Source organism: Temnothorax longispinosus, chromosome 11 (genome assembly GCF_030848805.1).
Source record: "Temnothorax longispinosus isolate EJ_2023e chromosome 11, Tlon_JGU_v1, whole genome shotgun sequence".
NCBI lineage: Eukaryota > Metazoa > Arthropoda > Insecta > Hymenoptera > Formicidae > Temnothorax > Temnothorax longispinosus.
In genome coordinates, this window is record NC_092368.1 from 17,018,085 (window position 1) to 17,035,185 (window position 17,101).

At 39.8% G+C, this 17,101-nt stretch overlaps 4 protein-coding genes and 1 long non-coding RNA gene across 17 annotated transcripts; 3 read left to right on the forward strand and 2 right to left on the reverse strand.

The window, feature by feature from the left end:
- Nucleotides 1-3: 3 nt before the first annotated feature.
- Nucleotides 4-858, forward strand: LOC139821633 (uncharacterized). The gene is made up of 2 exons (XR_011734307.1): nucleotides 4-174; nucleotides 630-858. It is a non-coding gene; the product is annotated as an uncharacterized lncRNA (long non-coding RNA).
- A 1,188-nt stretch (nucleotides 859-2,046) lies between these two features.
- LOC139821603 (uncharacterized) lies at nucleotides 2,047-8,156 on the reverse strand. 2 transcript variants are annotated; one of them, XM_071792783.1, is made up of 9 exons: nucleotides 7,613-8,156; nucleotides 6,980-7,186; nucleotides 6,672-6,896; nucleotides 6,393-6,562; nucleotides 5,852-6,201; nucleotides 4,735-5,369; nucleotides 3,960-4,447; nucleotides 3,577-3,827; nucleotides 2,047-3,116 (listed from the first exon to the last, which is right to left on the reverse strand). In XM_071792783.1, the coding sequence occupies exons 2-9, from the start codon at nucleotides 7,112-7,114 to the stop codon at nucleotides 2,920-2,922; spliced, it is 2,451 nt and encodes an 816-aa protein (XP_071648884.1). In that variant the 5' UTR covers nucleotides 7,115-7,186; nucleotides 7,613-8,156; the 3' UTR covers nucleotides 2,047-2,919. The 2 variants fall into 2 exon arrangements, with proteins under 2 accessions (XP_071648884.1, XP_071648885.1); XM_071792784.1 differs by lacking the exon at nucleotides 7,613-8,156 and adding an exon at nucleotides 7,249-7,559.
- A 271-nt stretch (nucleotides 8,157-8,427) lies between these two features.
- Nucleotides 8,428-10,166, forward strand: Boca (LDLR chaperone boca). Of its 2 annotated transcripts, none has more exons than XM_071792827.1 (6): nucleotides 8,428-8,588; nucleotides 8,862-9,104; nucleotides 9,200-9,274; nucleotides 9,415-9,575; nucleotides 9,687-9,825; nucleotides 9,902-10,166. In XM_071792827.1, exons 2-6 carry the CDS (start codon nucleotides 8,946-8,948, stop codon nucleotides 9,968-9,970), a joined length of 603 nt encoding a protein of 200 aa, XP_071648928.1. In that variant the 5' UTR covers nucleotides 8,428-8,588; nucleotides 8,862-8,945; the 3' UTR covers nucleotides 9,971-10,166. The 2 variants fall into 2 exon arrangements, with proteins under 2 accessions (XP_071648928.1, XP_071648929.1); XM_071792828.1 differs by having other exon boundaries at nucleotides 8,437-8,588; nucleotides 8,914-9,104.
- Nucleotides 10,167-11,362: 1,196 nt separating this feature from the next.
- Nucleotides 11,363-13,442, forward strand: LOC139821622 (uncharacterized). 5 transcript variants are annotated; one of them, XR_011734303.1, is made up of 5 exons: nucleotides 11,365-11,677; nucleotides 11,948-12,338; nucleotides 12,469-12,715; nucleotides 12,880-12,967; nucleotides 13,087-13,442. XR_011734303.1 is itself a non-coding variant. In XM_071792823.1 (4 exons), exons 2-4 carry the CDS (start codon nucleotides 11,989-11,991, stop codon nucleotides 13,127-13,129), a joined length of 612 nt encoding a protein of 203 aa, XP_071648924.1. In that variant the 5' UTR covers nucleotides 11,363-11,677; nucleotides 11,948-11,988; the 3' UTR covers nucleotides 13,130-13,442. The 5 variants fall into 5 exon arrangements, 4 of the variants coding, with proteins under 4 accessions (XP_071648924.1, XP_071648926.1, XP_071648927.1 ...); XM_071792823.1 differs by lacking the exon at nucleotides 12,880-12,967 and having other exon boundaries at nucleotides 11,363-11,677; nucleotides 12,469-12,671; nucleotides 13,071-13,442; XM_071792825.1 differs by having other exon boundaries at nucleotides 12,880-13,442.
- On the reverse strand, nucleotides 13,428-16,905 carry Arfgap1 (ADP-ribosylation factor GTPase-activating protein 1). Of its 7 annotated transcripts, none has more exons than XM_071792799.1 (9): nucleotides 16,729-16,904; nucleotides 16,090-16,207; nucleotides 15,688-15,969; nucleotides 15,402-15,610; nucleotides 14,754-14,868; nucleotides 14,586-14,675; nucleotides 14,213-14,272; nucleotides 13,878-14,059; nucleotides 13,428-13,737 (listed from the first exon to the last, which is right to left on the reverse strand). In XM_071792799.1, the coding sequence occupies exons 2-9, from the start codon at nucleotides 16,147-16,149 to the stop codon at nucleotides 13,521-13,523; spliced, it is 1,215 nt and encodes a 404-aa protein (XP_071648900.1). In that variant the 5' UTR covers nucleotides 16,150-16,207; nucleotides 16,729-16,904; the 3' UTR covers nucleotides 13,428-13,520. The 7 variants fall into 7 exon arrangements, with proteins under 7 accessions (XP_071648900.1, XP_071648901.1, XP_071648895.1 ...); XM_071792800.1 differs by having other exon boundaries at nucleotides 16,090-16,210; XM_071792794.1 differs by having other exon boundaries at nucleotides 16,697-16,904.
- Between the last annotated feature and the right edge of the window lie 196 nt (nucleotides 16,906-17,101).

The window sequence follows — 17,101 nt, forward strand, 5'->3', positions numbered from 1 at the left end:
CCCAGACCGACCCAGACCCAGACCCAGTCTAGTCTGACCAAAGGCCCAAAGGCTGACGCTTAGCAGTTAGCAGCTCATCAGCCCGGCTAGAGTCCCTAAAGATCGATAGTAGGATAGAGTCTGGCCATGCTACGTGTTCCTCCTTATTGGTGGAAACAAAGTTGGGAAAACCATGTACTTACTTTTATTATCAATTTGTAGTCAAACAATAGCAAGTTTCTTTTATTGACGCCATGACGCCATGACGCCGTGTGTACTGGTGTGTACGCCAGTGTACGCGAGGTAGGCGACAGTAGGCGAGTAGGGACAGGGAGTGGAGTGAGGGAGTACGCACCACGCACCACCACGCACCTGTGCATATATGACATATATCTATATAAGTAGTATATAGTATATACGCAACTTACAATGGCGGTCGGGTCTCCCTTGTCTCTTTCTAGCACACCACGCGAACGTGCTCGAAAGACGAAATCACAACGGGCACAATGGCCACAATGAGCAGGCTAGTAGCGTATAGAAATCTGTGGGTAAATTGCTGTGTGGAGTGTGGAGTGTGGACTTGTGGAGGCCATAATCTCGACGACGTGCGCCCTTTTTAATACACTTGTTATATTGTAAATTGTTACCAGTGTCACGGAATCCAGTGTAACATGTTGGGCCCCTACTGTACCAAATTGACGCTATGTGCGCGACAGCGATAATTATTTATTCTACATTACAAAACAAATAAAACCTTATTTGGTAATATATAAGAACATGATACGTACGTATTTTATGTTTGTGGAAACCGCACACACAAAACTGGCGGCTTGAAAATCAAATTTGAAAATCCGGCGTGGTTGCAAACGCGTCAAGTAAGTCAACTTTTATATCATTACCTTGGCCTAAGCTTGCCCTCATATATCTAAATATGTTATTTCACGTCTCTATCCACGTATTCATCGCATTAAAGTTGCCACATTTCAAATCTAGTTTCAAAATTTCTCTATTTCTTTTTAATTTATTTATTTTCTTCATTCACTTTGCCTTGCGCTTTATTCCATTCCAGCGACATTACGTATCGTTTGTGTTGTATGCTAGGCAAAACCAAGATAACGTCCTACTATTAGAGGAAGTTAGAGATATTTGTGTATCGACCACCTTGGACCTTGGACCACCTTGATGAGATGAATAACAGGAAAAGGGCGATGGAAGATGATGACGGTAGAGGATTCAAAAGAGGGTTGGAAGCGGATAAAATCCTTGGCTCGGCGGATGACAATGGAGAGTTGATGTACTTGATACAATGGTGAGTGACATGTTCATCTGTACGTCGTAAATGTACATTTGACGAAAGTACAGAAAAAGAATGCAAGGTAATGGGAGTAATTTGAAAACACGTGAAGCCAATTAACACAACCAACGGAAGTAATTTTGTTTGCGTAGGAAAGGAACGGAGGCAGTTGACATGGTATCTGCCAAAGAAGCCAATGCCAAATGTCCTCAGATCGTTATCCAATTTTATGAAGACAGAATAACCTGGAGTAAGGCAAAAGCGTGAAACAGATATGTATTTCCTTGAAAAAGTTAGACTCTCTACATCATTTAAGAAATTGATTTTTATTGCGATCTAAATGTGTAATAAATATCTTTGGAAGGTACGACTCCTATTGTATTCTAAACATGTAATAGGTGGTTTTTTTGGGGTGGTTTTTTTTTTAATATTTATTTAATTTCCCTTAATCTTGATGTACTCGATTCGGTACTTTGGCAGTATATCCGTTCTTTTTAGCTGCACATTTTGTACATACTTGCGATATTTTCAATTTCTTTTTTTCTTATCTGTGATCTTTCGGCGAAATAGGAACTTTAATTGCACCAAGTACCTACCGTTCCCGGTAGATTATCCCACAGTTTCCGATTTTTTTTTTTTTGAAGAAAAATATAGTAGGTACATAAGATAATTTAGAATACGTAGTTAACGTCCCCCTCTTGCTTTTAATATTTCACAGGAAAAAAAAATATAATACGCACAGCAAACTTGTATAAAATCCACGAATTCACAGCCTTGTTTCATCATTTTATTGCATTTTAGACAAAGTAAGGGCGAATACAGTGTATATATCGCAACGTTTATACACACGACCTTACGTCTTGTTATTACCAACGTATCCTTATTAATTAGTGTACACTCTCCGGCAGGAATGCCTGGACATAATACATATACATATACATGTACATATATGTCATATACATATCAAAATGTCCAGGCATTCCTGCCGGTCAGTGTACATACATATATATATATGTATATACACAAACTGTATCGCCAAACTTCTAACAAACCTACCGCGTGTCATTTTATTTACAAAGATCCGCTGGCACTTAATTGCATGTAGTGGATGTTAATCAGAGATCTCTCAACAAGATCCTGGAGTGTCTATAAGTATTTCGAAGCAACGGATCGTAGCTAGAAATTTTTAGAAAGTAGATTTATTAAAATATCCAAAAGAATCCTTTACTTTCAACTTGTTATCAATAATTCTCCCCATAAAATATTGAAATTAAAATTTCTTAATTTTTTAATAAATGATTTTGAAGTCTCTTGAAAATTTTGCTCATCGCAAAGTACAACTGCAAACAACTCCAGACTGCCCGATATGAAGTTAATTGCCTTGTAAAAAAAAAACAAGTTTGGACTTGTAGTCTCTCGATTTCTCGATAAGCGAGTTTCGAACATAAATGGACGAGAGAGATATGTAAACATTGCGGGATTACTTGCTATTTACATTTAAGCTAATGTCTTATCGTAAAAGTGACGTCATCTCTGGTGAAAAAATGACAGAGCATTATTTAGAAAAAGGAAACGGATTAACAAATTCCGAGTGATGGTGATGGTATGAGTATAGTATTATACATCGTGCTCGCGAGCGAGAGAGATCAGAACTTCCTCGGTCGACCTCGTTTGCGGGGTGATGCGATTTTACGTGTGCTCGGCCGGGCGCGCAGCTTCCGTCGCAGCATCCTGGACGAGCTGCCAGAGTTGCGCTGGGTATCGTTGTGCATTTTCAAATGTCGCAGAAATAGCAATCTGGACTTGATGAGCTTCTTACAGATGTGGCACTTGCGTACGTGCTCTACAAGTAAAACAACAACGAAAATTAGACAGATAAAATCTACATCGATCTTGGCTCTCACCCGTTCGTCACTTATAGATTGCAGTATATTTTTTACACGGTGCGGTCTCGCTTGGCGTATACTTGGCGCGAGACACCACCGCGTCTCTTGATTTTTAATTCAATATTTAATTTATTATTCGAAAAAGAGTCAATTAAAACTTGTATGTATTAAAATTTGGATTTGTTAAATACACACATAATTTATTATGAAAATAAGAAGGCTCAACTAAAATCTTCGAATTAAATATAAATATAAATAGAATTTTTTAAATTCCCTTTTAAATATTCTCTTTCAGAGGTAGTTTATATTTAATTCAAAGCTGGATTCTAATTAAGTCTTACTTTATAGTCTTTTATATATATATCTCCCCCCCCCCTCTCCTCTCTAATCAAGTTTTTCTTTAATTTCGACATATACCTGATTTCTTAGTGCCATGTTGCAAACTGTGCGCATCTAGTAGAGCTGTACTTGGGAACCACCTGCCGCAGTCCGTGCAATCGAGCTTTTTCGTCTCTAACGGGTATTTATTCCTTTGCTTCCGTTTTCTCTTCACTCTGGTGAGCATGCTGAGTTCTCTCTTTGTCGTGTTGTCTTCGTCAACCGATTCCTCCTCTTCCGTTGAAGTTGTTTCCTTCCGTTGAACTGATCTCAAGGATTTGCTCGGAGTTCTGTCAAATAAATTATGAGAGAAATTGTAAAAAAGCTGGATATTAGATTTATGTGAAATAATAAATAACAAAATCTATGATTTTTGACTGATTCGTATTATAACGTATGTAGAAAAAAAAATACTGATTTACATTGCTGGAGAGAGGCTCAACTTGTGCTTCTTCCTCTGCAAGTGCACTAAGCGAACGTGACGCGCCAAGGTAACAACCACGTCAAACTTCTCCTGGCAGATTTTGCAGGGATACTGCTTTTTGACTTTCTGATTTTCTTTACCCTTTGGTTTTCTCTTGCCGAGATTGAGAGCTTTCGTTGGCGATTTCTGACACACCAAGAGATGCATTTTGAGAGTACGTCGGTACCGAAAGTTTCTAGAACAATACTCGCAACGTATCACACTATTGAGCTTCGTCAAATGTCCACCGGGCTGCCATTTAGCGTTCTCCTCTTCCTCTTCTTCCTCGTCATCACTGTCATCGGAATCCGAATCCCTCACCATGATAATTTCGTTCTCTTTGTCGCTGGAATACTTGTCCTTGTTATCATCCAGAGTGATCTCCACCACGTTGCGTGCCATTTGTTGCTCTTCTTCGTCGACATCCAGGTCGATCACCTCCACGACCTGAATTCCGACACATTAGAAAACTAATTTAAGGGAACATTCATGATTAGTGCTTAAAGATGTTGACACGTATAATTTTCGACTCTTTGAAAACCTTCAATATCTAATTTTGCAAGTAATTGTAACAGGCGTAATCATTGAGCGACTATAACTGAACAAATATAATTCACAAGTATTAAAAAAAATTACAAACATTGGATGAAGATTGCAAAATTGGAAATTGAAAGTTTCAAAAATAAAAACGCGACACGTGTAATTTCCCAATCGCTTCTGTGCGCGACATTTACCTTCCGCCGCTTCGTTCGCTTAATTCGTTTTGTCCGTTTAATTCTCTTTGCTTTGGTTACATCGACACGTATCTGCGATGACAACTGGCGTCGCCGAGTGGTGCGCTTCTTGCCGGTCAGTTCCTCATTCAACATCGATGCCGGCTGTATGATGATCTCTCCGTCATCCCGATCCACGGAGATCAATTGCTGCTTCCGCGATCGTTTGACCTTTAGTGGCGTCTGCGGAGTGGTCGCCGATGTCGACGATGGCAAATCGGTCAATGTGTCGATTAATCGCTGCCGATCGTTCTCTGAGACGGAAGTGCATGTTCGGTCGATCCTCGAATGCGATGACACGTAAGATTCAAGTTTATCCGCGTCTTCATTTAACGATGATTTAGCCTTCATCAAAGACGCACAATCTTCCTGGATATTTGAATTATCGTCTTGCAATTTTTCGGACTTTTTGTCGTTCGTTTCCAATGATTTCTTGCGGGAAACCTTCATATTCTGCAATGTCGCCTGGATCTCGTCAAACGTCAACTCTGAGTCAGACTGATGATCAGCTTCTAAGAGGATATATTGTACTGTTGAATGCTCCATCAACTCGTCCTCAAATTCGAGATTATCTTGACATTCATCCGGTTGCTTATCTAAAAAGATCCGTGTTATTCAGACCTTACACATTTATGGGAAAAAAAAGAAAGAAGAAAAACCACATTTGTTGTTATCCATGGGAATATGTGTGGTAAAAGTTAGCGTTTTATACAACAAAGTTTGATTGTACAAACTTAATTAATTTTTGTAAACGTAAACATATTCTAAAAATTTTAAGCAACAAATATATATATATATATATATATATATATGTATATATAAGAACAAATACTATTTCTGCCAGTGCTAATTAACGTAACGCGTTATTTGCATATATTGGTATTTACTCATATACATGACACATTCATAAGATATGATTGGACGTGTTGCCTCAAATTGCTGATAGTTTTAAAATTACACAAACAATATTTTTTTCGAGCAGATTGAAATTCTAGAACAAAATAAATTACGCACGATACCTAAATTTAAAAATGGCTTTTATTACTTTTTATGCATTTATCCAATCTTATATACATACCGATATTCACAATATTATCCATATTGTCGTCCGTTATGAGACTTGTAATATCCGATTGTTCGTCGACAGATGCCTGAACGCTATCACTAGGCTTTGAACTAATCTTAAAGTTGCTATAGTTTTGGTAAGTTTCATAATCGTGTCCTATTCCGTTCTCTTCCTGTGCAACGGCCTTCTTAGTGTTGACTGATGTGTCGCAGGTATCGCAGGTAGACGTCTTGTCATTTACTTCAGATTCCTCCTTGCGATAAAACATTGGCGGTTGGGCAGTAAACACCCGTTTCTTCATCTGCGATGGTTTCTTCACCGTTCGCACGGCACCCTCACCTATTAGACGTTCCACATCTGCTCTGTAATTACATCCATGCCTGTAGTTCTGGCAACCGACATACAAAACGAAGTAAAAGGAAAAGAAGACCAAAATAGAGATCAGCACTTAATTAAAACTAAGTTTTTTTTTTGTTGCTAAAAAAAAGTAGAGTTTAAAAACCAAAGGCTTTAATCGAAGCTAAGTGAGTTTGTTTCTCTCTCACGGACTTACTTCATAAGAAACTGAAAGTTACTCGGAGGTTCGTCGGACTCGTCGTAAACAGCCACGGCAAATATCTCGTCCGAGTCTTCCACGGCATATAGAGCCAGCTGTTGTCCGGCCGCGGTGACAAAAGTGGCGATTGTCTCCTCGTCATCTTCTTGTTCCTCAGACTCGTTTTCCTGTGCACGACGTATTACATAAATTGTGTAAAAACAATTAACTGCTAAAGTAAATTGACACTCATCGGTTTAAAAATAGAGATCAAGTGTCCGATTTTCGAACGTTTACCTTCAAAAGAGATGCTTGAACATTTTCAGAATCCCATTTCTCGGCGATCGACGACGTCTCCGACAATGGAACAGTATGTATGGACTCGTCGAATCTGGTGGCCATGTCGTCACAACTTTCGAGACTCTCCTCGAAATACGTAGTAGACTCTGTCTGGTGATTGGCTTTGTCTGTCAAACGTCCATTCGTATTCATAATGTGTATGTGTATTTCCTCATTGACAATCTACGAAATATAGGAATCTCATCGGTATGTCGGTGATCCACATGATATTGATCCACTTTAACCAACGCTATCCACGTCTTTACCGCACTTTCCCCGATACTCTCTTGCTTTAACAGAGCTGCGCCGTGTTCCGATTCGCTCTCCATAAAGTTAGACTTGGCCATTATTCGATGGGACATGACTGCTTCACAAACATCTAGCCCACTGGTAAACGACATATTCAACTCAAGGACGCTTCAATTTGACATTATCCTCGTCGAACACTCATCATGATCACTACAGGTCACCGCCTATAGAAATACACACAATATAAGAGAACATTTTTATTAAATATTATTAATTTAATATTTACTTTTAAATGTATAATTAATGAAAAGCTATATGTGTTGATACAAGTATGCTGCTCCAAGCTCAAAGTATTTAGATGTTGACATATGCGCAAGGACATTTATGTATGTATGTACCACACACATACGTGTATTAATATAAATTTTAATATTAATACATGTATCTCTGTTTTGTGATATACATTAGTGTAATTTAATAAACACGAGACGCGATAACTCGACATTTCAACTACAACTACAACTTGAACTTGAACTGTACAAGCGGCGTTTGCGCCAATGCGCAAAATAAGCGCTCATCACTTATCAAAATCCTAATTGACTGGTCTGACCGTCATTGCCGTTTTGGACAACGGTTGCTTACGTCCCTACCTATTGCTTCCCGTTCTAAGCGAATTAGCAGATTCGCGGGAATCGCAGGTCGCAGGTCGTTGCGCGAGCGTCGCCCCTGAGCGAGAGAGAATCCTTGCTTTCAGAATGAGAGAATCCGTGCCGTGCGTTGCGTAAACCGCTCGGAACCTCGGAAGAGGAGGTTATGTTCGTCTCACGATAGTCGCTAGTCGCTAGTCAAGTAGTCAGAGAGTCAGAAGTCAGAACTCAGAACGCGGGGGAAAGGTTGGATGTTGGATGCTATACTTGCTCGTGTACGGATATACGTAAATACGTGCACGACAGGCGCTTTTGTATCTCTTTGAGAGGTGCGGCGTGTCGCGGCCGCGGCCGGCATACAACATTCACCAAGCTCGCGACGTCGCGAATCGCGATAACAAACGACATAACATCGGGATCGGGGGCGATACAACGGAAACCCTAATCCCTATTATCCCTAATGTGCGCGCTGTGCGCACATAGTTGATCGTCGTCGTCGTCTTTGCTAAATTGCTTCGCCAGTTCGCCACCGCTTTCTGCTGTCACCGCGCTCACCGCGTTACTAATTGCCAATCGCTGATATTCTTCCTAGAGCAAATAGTTGTCGCGATTCGCCAATCGCTGACCATCTGTCGCGCGGATCTCGCCTGCGATTGGTCGAGCCGTCGAGCCCTCTGCGCGGCATGCTCAACTAGTGCTGGCACACTACACACCAGCCAATCAGGACGTCAGACGTGTCGTCAATTGAATCCCACTAGATTGCGGTTCCGCTTCTTTTCTCTTCTAGTCTAGTCCTTTTTCATTCGGTTGGTAGGTTGGTACGCGCGGCACTCGTGTCATGTGCGTGTCTGGCTGGTCTCGGGGTCGTTTGGTCATTCGTTTGGTTTCTAGCAGGTTCTGGCAGTACGATCGTACGATTACGATGTTGATTGTCGTGTAATTGTGAGTTGTGTGAGAGGTTTAACTAAAGGTTCTGAAGGTAATAGATATCGGCGACATTTCTACTCGCCATTTGTTAAATCTTTTATCGTGCTTTTTGTTCCTTACTAAATTCAAAATTTAATTTTTAAATGCTGCTAAAGCTAAACTCTTTTCTATATTATTCTGAGAAACGTCGGAATCTCTCTCTCGGCGTAACTTGAAAATTAATTGACGAAGCATGAATAATTCTGTGACATTCAAAATTCAAATGTTGTTGAGTTCGGTTGATTTCCGATTGTTAAATGAACAGAGATCTTCCTTGGATTTTCAGAGATCCGCCTGTAATGGTCGTAGAGTGTCTGACGATAAATTCTTCTTGATAGAGACGTGATTTTTCCCTCCCATTGGTTGCAAAATGGAATCGAGGATTATTGTCTTGAGCTTGTTTGTGCTCTTCGTCACGATGGTCGCGACAACGTCGACCACTAAAGAACGAAAAAAGAAATCGTGGCGCGACAAGGATATACGAGATATGACGGACGCTGATCTGGAACACTTGCTGGAACAGTGGGAAGTATGGCCGTTATGTTCGATTCTCAGATAAAAAAAAAAAATCATTTCTTGTCTCTCTATGAATGTTGTACCTATAAGACAAAAGTAATGTCTTAGGAAAACGATGAACCCCTGGAGCCAGACGAATTGCCAGAACACTTGCGACCCCTTCCAAAGATAGATGTATCCAAGGTAATATACATATATATCTCATTTATTGCGTTTACGTGATAGTCTGTGGCTGTCGATTAAGCTGTGGCGTAGGATCAAAGGTGCAAGAGTTGACTTGTTTTAACACTTTACTTGTTTTAAATGCACGATCCATCGTGCAGCTAGACATAAGGAATCCAGAGAGTATGCTGAAACTGACGAAAAAGGGGAAAGGCGTTATGATGTTCGTAGACCTCCAGTCAAACGTCTCGGAGGAGCAAGCCGATATCGCGACGCGTATTTGGCAGACTGGCCTACAAAACAATCATATCACTGTGGAAAGGTAGAACATCGTTACACCTAAAATTTCACACACACACACACACACACAGATGCTTTAAGAGCATTCCAGAATGGAGGATTAGTAAAAATTTTTATTATGATTATTGTGCAGATATCCAATCGAAAATAAACGTTATATATTCATGTTCCACGACGGATCTCAGGCTCTCGAAGGTAAAAATTATTTGCTGCAGCATCCTGAAGTGGCTCATGTTACTATCGAAGGGCAAACGTATTATCCATCGCTAAAGGTAACGACAAAATCCCAATGCGCTAATGCGTTTGTAAATGTTGTGAAAGATTAAGCAAACATTGATCTCTTTCCAGGAACAAAACTTTTTAGTTGACGAGTTATTGAGAAAGCCAAGTGCCAAGACAAAGAAAGGAGAGTTGTAATCTTTCGTACTCGAGACGCGTTACTGCATTTCTGATAAACATTTTCCGTTTATCTACTTTTTTACAAAAAGTATTTTTTTGATAAGTTTTTTTTTTTCGAGTCGTTTTCAGCAAAAAGTTGTCAATCTTCTATCAAGTGTTAAATCTCTATTGTGCGTTTATTAGTTTGTATAATAAATGAAATATATGCTATCTACATTCGAGAACATTTATTGAACAACGCAAGATAAATTCTGAGGACAGTGCAACAGCGTTATACTTGGTCGCGTTCACTCGCTGATCTCACGCTAGTCTTGCTGGCGGTCGATTCCAGTTGTGCGTCGTTCATTGCCTTGACTTCTCGTTGAAGTTCCTTCACCACGGTTGCGAGAGCGTGCGGATTCACCCCATTCTCGCACAGTCTGATACAGATGCTCAAAGTAGTCGGGTCGAGATTTGTGTTGAGCAGTTTGGAGATCTGGTATAAAGTCTGGAACGTCTTACGAGCGGCGTTCACCTGGTGATTCACAGGCTCCGGCATGCTGGCTCGCTTCCAGTCCTTTCTAGAAACAAAGCATACTTGCGTTGTAACTGACGTTTCCCTGATTTGCCACCGTTATTGGAACAAATTTTAATATGCTCAAAAGCCTCTTGGGCCCGTTTGCACCAACGTCGCATAAACTTCAACCTTGGAGAGAGCCTTGGTTCAACTCACTCTTCGTCTCTTTCTAAGGGGGACAGTTAAAAAGAGACAAAGAGTGAGTTGAGCTAAAGTTAAATTAATACCGTGTTGGTGCAACCGAGCCTTAATAATATAAGTAATCCTTAAGTTATTGTTATTAAATACATATTTTAAGTAATATTTACATTTTTATGTATATATACATATATATTACATACATTTTTTAAATTGTCAAATATTAAGAACATATTCTTAATCAAGTGTCTTTTTTTTTTTTTACAATTCCAACAGTTTAGATTGTTTAGAAGATGAAATGTCCATGGTTCAACAAAGCTCCCTTATAATTTGATGCATGAACAAAAATAGTCTCAGACATAAATCATAATCGGAGATTAGAGTTCTTCTTAGATTTTTCTTACAACTGAAAACCGTTTACCTATTTAAACAAGACATTCGTTATTCTCGCACTCTCTCTTTCCCTCGCGATTCAAATACTCACTCGTCGAGGTTGGACAGCTTTATAACAACAGGTCACAACATCCGTTGGAAAAAAGGGATCGGCTCGGTCTGAGAAGCTTGCAAAAACCAACGACGTCTGTCTACATATATAGCCGCGATCACGATGTAAACATAACACTTCTATGCCAGTATATGCGCGCACACGGACACGACACGGTTAGGGAAAAAAAAAAAATAATAATAATGCTTCATGATGGCCAACATTCCGATTTCAATTATTCCGAATCGTGTCGCGTTCGCGTGTTGCTTCACTAGAATCTAAGAACAATCGGGACAAATCGTTGTCCATTGTTGTCCACATACATGAAAAATGATTGGCTACCGCACAATTCTTATCAAAAGCAAAAAATTCGAGTAAACTGTTAACGCGACGCGATCAGACGCGATGAGGTAAGGTATGTCATGTCACGCCGTACTACCGAAGAGAAGCAACGATATCTCATAATTATGATTGTAACAACGCATCAGTTGCACGATAATGGAGAGAAAGTTGAACTTCATATTTTAACGCAGCTGTCATCCGAAAGGTACGTTTTGATCTTTAGGAAAAACGCTTCGAATGAATCCTAACCTGGTTAACCTGCACTACGTTTACGCGAGCGTTCCTTCTGTAGTGACTTACGATAATTCATTCGTTTACACAAAGTTACTGCAGAAGTAACGCTCGCGTAAACGTAGTACTTGCCAATGAGAGACGTAAACGTCATTATAATTAATTAACTGATTATTTATTGTCCATCTATTCACCAAGACCTTTTTGGTCTCACAATCAGAGTAACGTCTCGTATCTCCTGCAGCGTTTCAGAGATCGTTTATCAGAGCAACTATCGGAATTAGAATGGAGAAAAACGACGGTAACGATGGTAAACCGAAGGAAGAAGGGCTTCCCTTTGGCGACAAAGAGAACACGATTATGATATTGAACGCTCTCTTCAGACACGGATGTCAGGATCTTCCTTTTAACGTTATCCCAGGCATGTCTATGAAGGAATACCATTCTAAAATGGAGTCTGCACTTGAACTGACAGAGACTGCTGTTAAGAACAAACCCTCGATAGTCGATTGGCTGCGTAGTGGTTTATTCGAGGAAGACGAATGCAATGTACCTTTGGCGTTGTTATTCATCGCGTTGTACGAGCAACATCCGTCGCCCGAGGACGATCGGGAAGATGTAGAATGTAACTTCAGGTATGACGTCGAGAGCATCGCGTCCAAAAGTTCTATTATTTACGTCTCTTCGCTTCATATGTCAGATACTTGAGGTTTTCAATCCATAAAATTGCCAAGTAATCGACGATACGTGATGCACGACTTACAGAGAATTATACCAGTTTCTTCACAAAGTGACAACGAATCAGCCAGTACCCCATCTCTCGCGTAATTCCGCCAACGTTTTATATAAATTGTTGTCGGAACTAATGGAGGAGGTATGGCCAAACATGCAACCGAGCCTTCTGAATTTTCTAAGTGAAACGCATATCTACAGCAGGTCGGCAGTCAGGAGAACGTATTCGGGAAAAAGTTAGAGTTGTCGCTGATCTTCATCTCACTATATTAATCCTTAGGTACCTTCTTTATGATTTTCTTAGATGGTTCAAATTTTAGAATTTTCTTCATACGTACAATTGTTTTATTTAATTTAAACACGGTAGTGCAACGTGCATCCATCTGTATTTAATCGTTATAATTATATGTATTATTGCTTGTATCGAATGTGTTTTCGTTACAGGAAGATGACTTTCGCATTTTTTAAATAAAATTTTATTCAAGTTTTTCGCAACTGTTGTATAATATACAGTGCTTACAACATTGTGCCGGTAATAAAAGACTTTGAATTTACAATGTTATGATGTTTTTGACTACTTGAGTATCTAAGGATTAATTTTCATAGAGTTTATGATATGGCTGTCCAAATAATAGTTGTCACGTATTTCAGGGATGAGACGCTGAATAAAAAAACAACGGAAAACTGTTCCTAAATATCGACGCATTACACTCGGATTTTGGATTTATATAATTTCGAATTCTTCAAGTTCTTTGATTCCAAGACCTTTTGGAGTTTGAGTATTTGGAATCCCAGAAAGGATTATCAGACTCGAAAATAGATAGATTATCATTTTTGTTTTACATATATACATATACGTATATTAGAGGACTGTTTATATTTAAATTGAAATTAATACGTTAATAACAAATATAGCTTGTCATTTACCGCATTACAAACTACTGAAGAAAATGTATACCCTATTTTGTGAGGGTTGCTTCGTAAGAAATACATTTTGTATAATGTTATCCGTTTTCTCTTTAATTTTCAGTAATAACATATACCGATATCCTCATTCCCTAATTCGTGCTAATGATTGATCAGAGTTAATTATTTAGTATTTCCCAGGCGTCGTCTTCCGCTTTCGAGTTCCAATTCTGTTGTGCCTTATTGTCCGTTTCGAAATTGATCAATGATTCCTCCTTCTTCTCCGCTTTCGCGTGTCTCTTCGAAGTTATCGTCTTGCCCGTTTGTCTTGCGTCATTGCCCCAATCCCAATCGCAGTTGGAAATATTGGAGGAATCTCCGATAGAAATGTTACTTCTGAAATAAGCAAAGGATAAATTTCAAAAAATTAATTGTGTTTCACTAGCACGAATTTATTAATAAAATCGATAATCTGATGAACATTTATTTTTATATGTATATAAATATAGATTGCTAAAAGTTTAGAAGGAACGTACTTTGAACTGGAGCTTCTTACGAGAGACGATTTTTCATTGGAGCGATTCGATTGTATTGAATCGCTATTCTGATACGTGTTAGAGGACTGGTATCGGTCCACGGAATCATATTGCCTTTGTTGTTCCGCTGAATTGGTCCCAGCAATGTCACCCCATCCTCCCCGTCTCGTTATATCCCCAACCTTGTGCATTAGTCTAAATTAGTCCCTAAATTTCTCGACTCTCAATAAGACATTCACTTTTATAACTTGTGACAATAATTTTTGACACGTTGATCTTAATGACAATTAAATAATGTCAGCAATAGAACAGAAAGCAAATGAAAGAATTTATACCTTTGTAACCAAATGATTGACCTGAGTTCCTACGTCCTCTAACAATGTGCCGTCACGAACCTAATAATATAATACAAAAAAAAAGAAGGAAAAAACAAAATAAAAATTAATGTAAAAAATAAAATAATTATAATTTTGACAGAAGAGAAATTAAAGAAAATAAATTTACGAAAGTAGTAATGATACGTGTAACCAATACATCTCGCACATTTGTGATTTTATGTAAATTTATGCTGTAGTAATTCTCTAATATCGAAGATAAATGAAACAATAAGCTTTAATCCTATTCTTCAATATTATTTAAGAAAAGGAAGAAATTGTTTTAATCCCTAATTCGAATTCTTTTTTCGAACGTTGCCTTTTGCGAACTTGCCTTTTGCGTCGCGAGTCCTCCGATCTTAATCGCGTTCTCGGTAGCTTTGCTCGCTATTTTCGACGCCGAGGAAGAGAATATTGACCAGCCCTGCAACAGTAGGAAATAATAGATTACGTTGTTACGTGTAAATTACAAAAGTTGAGCAAATATTAAAAGTCGCAGTACAGTTGCTAATGATGATACTGCGGTGTCGAATAATTCCTGGGACGAACTCTTGGGTGGTGGATCCATTTGATAACCGAAGCCACCGTATTTACCGCCTTGATTAGGTGGGATATCACTAAAAAGATAATATACGTATAACTACTTCTCTCATGTTAAAGCCAGGAACGCGCGACAAAGGTACAGGGAATAGCAACAGAATGTAGATTTTCAACCACGCGGGAGCCGTGTATCAATGCATTCTGTCCCTATTCCCTGTACCTTTGTGTCGCGTTCCTGGCTTGACGCTTTCATTCTTCCAATATCTGAACTTGATCACTATTTCCTTTTGTTTGCACATTTACGTGTGTTCAATATTCTACAGCTATACCGTCGTAGTGATATGATTCCAAAACCGTGTTATGTGTACTATATTTATCATATTAGAATATAAATATACGGGCTGTCCTAGATCTCCCTCATGGTAAAGAAAGTGAAAATATTCTCGAATGTTACGCCTATATTATTTATACGAAAAAATAACAATATATGGTATTAATACTACGTTCACAAGATTCACGTAGCGGCGTAACAACGTGCACGGTGCTACGGATTCGAAACTATATAGAAATGCCCGATAATAGAACAACAGAAGCTAGAATACAGACTTACTCTGGACGCGTGGCATTTTCATTCTGTTTCTTCGCAAAGAAGGATTCCGTTTGTACCTTGAGACTACTCGAGTCCATATTTTGATAAGAAGAGGACAAGTCGCTCTGATACGAGTGCTCTTGCTTACTTTTAATGAACGTCGATGACGTCACGTCCTTGACCGTTGAACTGTTTGGACTCCAAGGCTCTCCTCTCGCCAATGTAGCGATCTAAGGGAAAGAAGTAGATATTTAAATGGGCTGTTAACGGACCTAGCGATAAAAGTTGACGATAACGCTCTCTCCACCTTGTCTCTGTACAATGCCGCCGCCTTAGTATTATAACGCTGTGAGAGGGACATGGCATCGTCCCAGTCGGGTTGACTCTCAAAGAACTCACGGGCATTTCTATTACCGCCAACCTTCATTTTTGCCAGTTCCGCGTCCTTCCACTTGTCCATAGAAACGGAGCGGACGAAGGACAAGTGTACACCTAGACCACGATGTTTGCCAGAACACTCGAGACATATCCAAATGCCATATGTCACGGATACCCATTGCGGATTGTGGCTGCCACATTCGAAGCATTTCTACAAACGGCACAAAACATATAATCTCACCACGCGTAGGCCGTATTGCATTACGTTCATTTTTGTATGATATATTAATGAAAAATACAAATACGCTACACGTGTCATTAATAAGCTTACCGTGTTCTCGTCCCTTGGCTTCAGTTCACTAAGCACTCGTCGTGTCCGTGGACTGGCCATGGTTACACCGACATCAGAGTCCACCGGTCAGAGTTGTCAAAGGTTGTCAAATAGTCGTCTGCTGAAGCACGAGACGTGAAGTGTGTGATCAAGTGTCAATGAAAGAAATAGAACGTAGAGCTGAGAGCGTTTTCGAAATTTTCCGGGCACGTTCTTTGCGTCTATACAGTCGCGAGAGGTACTCGACAATCTCGACATTCGACATTCGCGAGATAAGTAAGAGATAACAGAAAGTAATAAAAGAGCGCGTCGCGTAGGAAATTGTCGAAACGTGAAAAGTCGTCTACTTACAGGCTCCGGCATTGACGAAGATACGCGACACATTAAACACATGTGCAGATATGCACTTGCAGGAGATATATAGACTGACGTGCGAGAGTTGCGAGACATAGAATTAAAGTGATCGGGGCTGTCGGGGCCGAGGTTGAAACACTTGAAATCTCGGCATTTCGACAGCCCGAAGGCCGACGTGTCAAGACGTCCAAGTGTCACGGGGTGAGACGTGACGGGATTACACGTATAATGAGCACGCAGGGAAGACGTTCACCTCGAAACTCGAAACTCGAAACTCGAAACTACCAAGTCATTGTAGCGAACGGTTCTTTCTTCCGGGGTGGACGGGAAGATCCAGGCAGATCCGGAACCAGGAAGATCGTCTCCTACGTCTACGTGGACATATTGCAAAAGTCGGACACAATTTTTACGCCTGGGAATTGGCGTTGCCGCGATTGACGTCACGCCGCACGCGTCACGCCAATAAGTACAGGTTAGGAGCTAGCCTGGCGGGAAATTTCCAATTGCACAGTGCACGATTCTTCAATCTTAATTCATCATTCCTGATCTTCTAATCCACTCTTGATTAATTTTCTCCGTACGTTACGTAAAAATGAACAATTCCATCTATGCCAAGTCCATCCCGACTAGAGACAGTACGAATAACGAATATTGCTTG

Excerpts from the sequence above, each read along its gene's own strand:
- LOC139821603 (XM_071792783.1), bottom strand. The coding sequence starts at position 7,114 with ATGTCGTTTACCAGTGGGCTAGATGTTTGTGAAGCAGTCATGTCCCAT. Across the intron at positions 4,448-4,734 it reads AGCGAACGAAGCGGCGGAAG|GTCGTGGAGGTGATCGACCT; the intron begins GTAAATGTCGCG and ends GTCGGAATTCAG. Across the intron at positions 3,828-3,959 it reads TTGAGCCTCTCTCCAGCAAT|AACTCCGAGCAAATCCTTGA; the intron begins GTAAATCAGTAT and ends TTTATTTGACAG.
- Boca (XM_071792827.1), top strand. The coding sequence starts at position 8,946 with ATGGAATCGAGGATTATTGTCTTGAGCTTGTTTGTGCTCTTCGTCACG. Across the intron at positions 9,105-9,199 it reads ACTTGCTGGAACAGTGGGAA|GAAAACGATGAACCCCTGGA; the intron begins GTATGGCCGTTA and ends GTAATGTCTTAG. Across the intron at positions 9,275-9,414 it reads CAAAGATAGATGTATCCAAG|CTAGACATAAGGAATCCAGA; the intron begins GTAATATACATA and ends TCCATCGTGCAG.
- LOC139821622 (XM_071792823.1), top strand. The coding sequence starts at position 11,989 with ATGGAGAAAAACGACGGTAACGATGGTAAACCGAAGGAAGAAGGGCTT. Across the intron at positions 12,339-12,468 it reads GATGTAGAATGTAACTTCAG|AGAATTATACCAGTTTCTTC; the intron begins GTATGACGTCGA and ends CACGACTTACAG. Across the intron at positions 12,672-13,070 it reads GAGAACGTATTCGGGAAAAA|TTGTCACGTATTTCAGGGAT; the intron begins GTTAGAGTTGTC and ends TCCAAATAATAG.
- Arfgap1 (XM_071792799.1), bottom strand. The coding sequence starts at position 16,149 with ATGGCCAGTCCACGGACACGACGAGTGCTTAGTGAACTGAAGCCAAGG. Across the intron at positions 15,611-15,687 it reads CGGCATTGTACAGAGACAAG|ATCGCTACATTGGCGAGAGG; the intron begins GTGGAGAGAGCG and ends TCTTTCCCTTAG. Across the intron at positions 14,869-15,401 it reads GAAAATGCCACGCGTCCAGA|TGATATCCCACCTAATCAAG; the intron begins GTAAGTCTGTAT and ends TTATCTTTTTAG.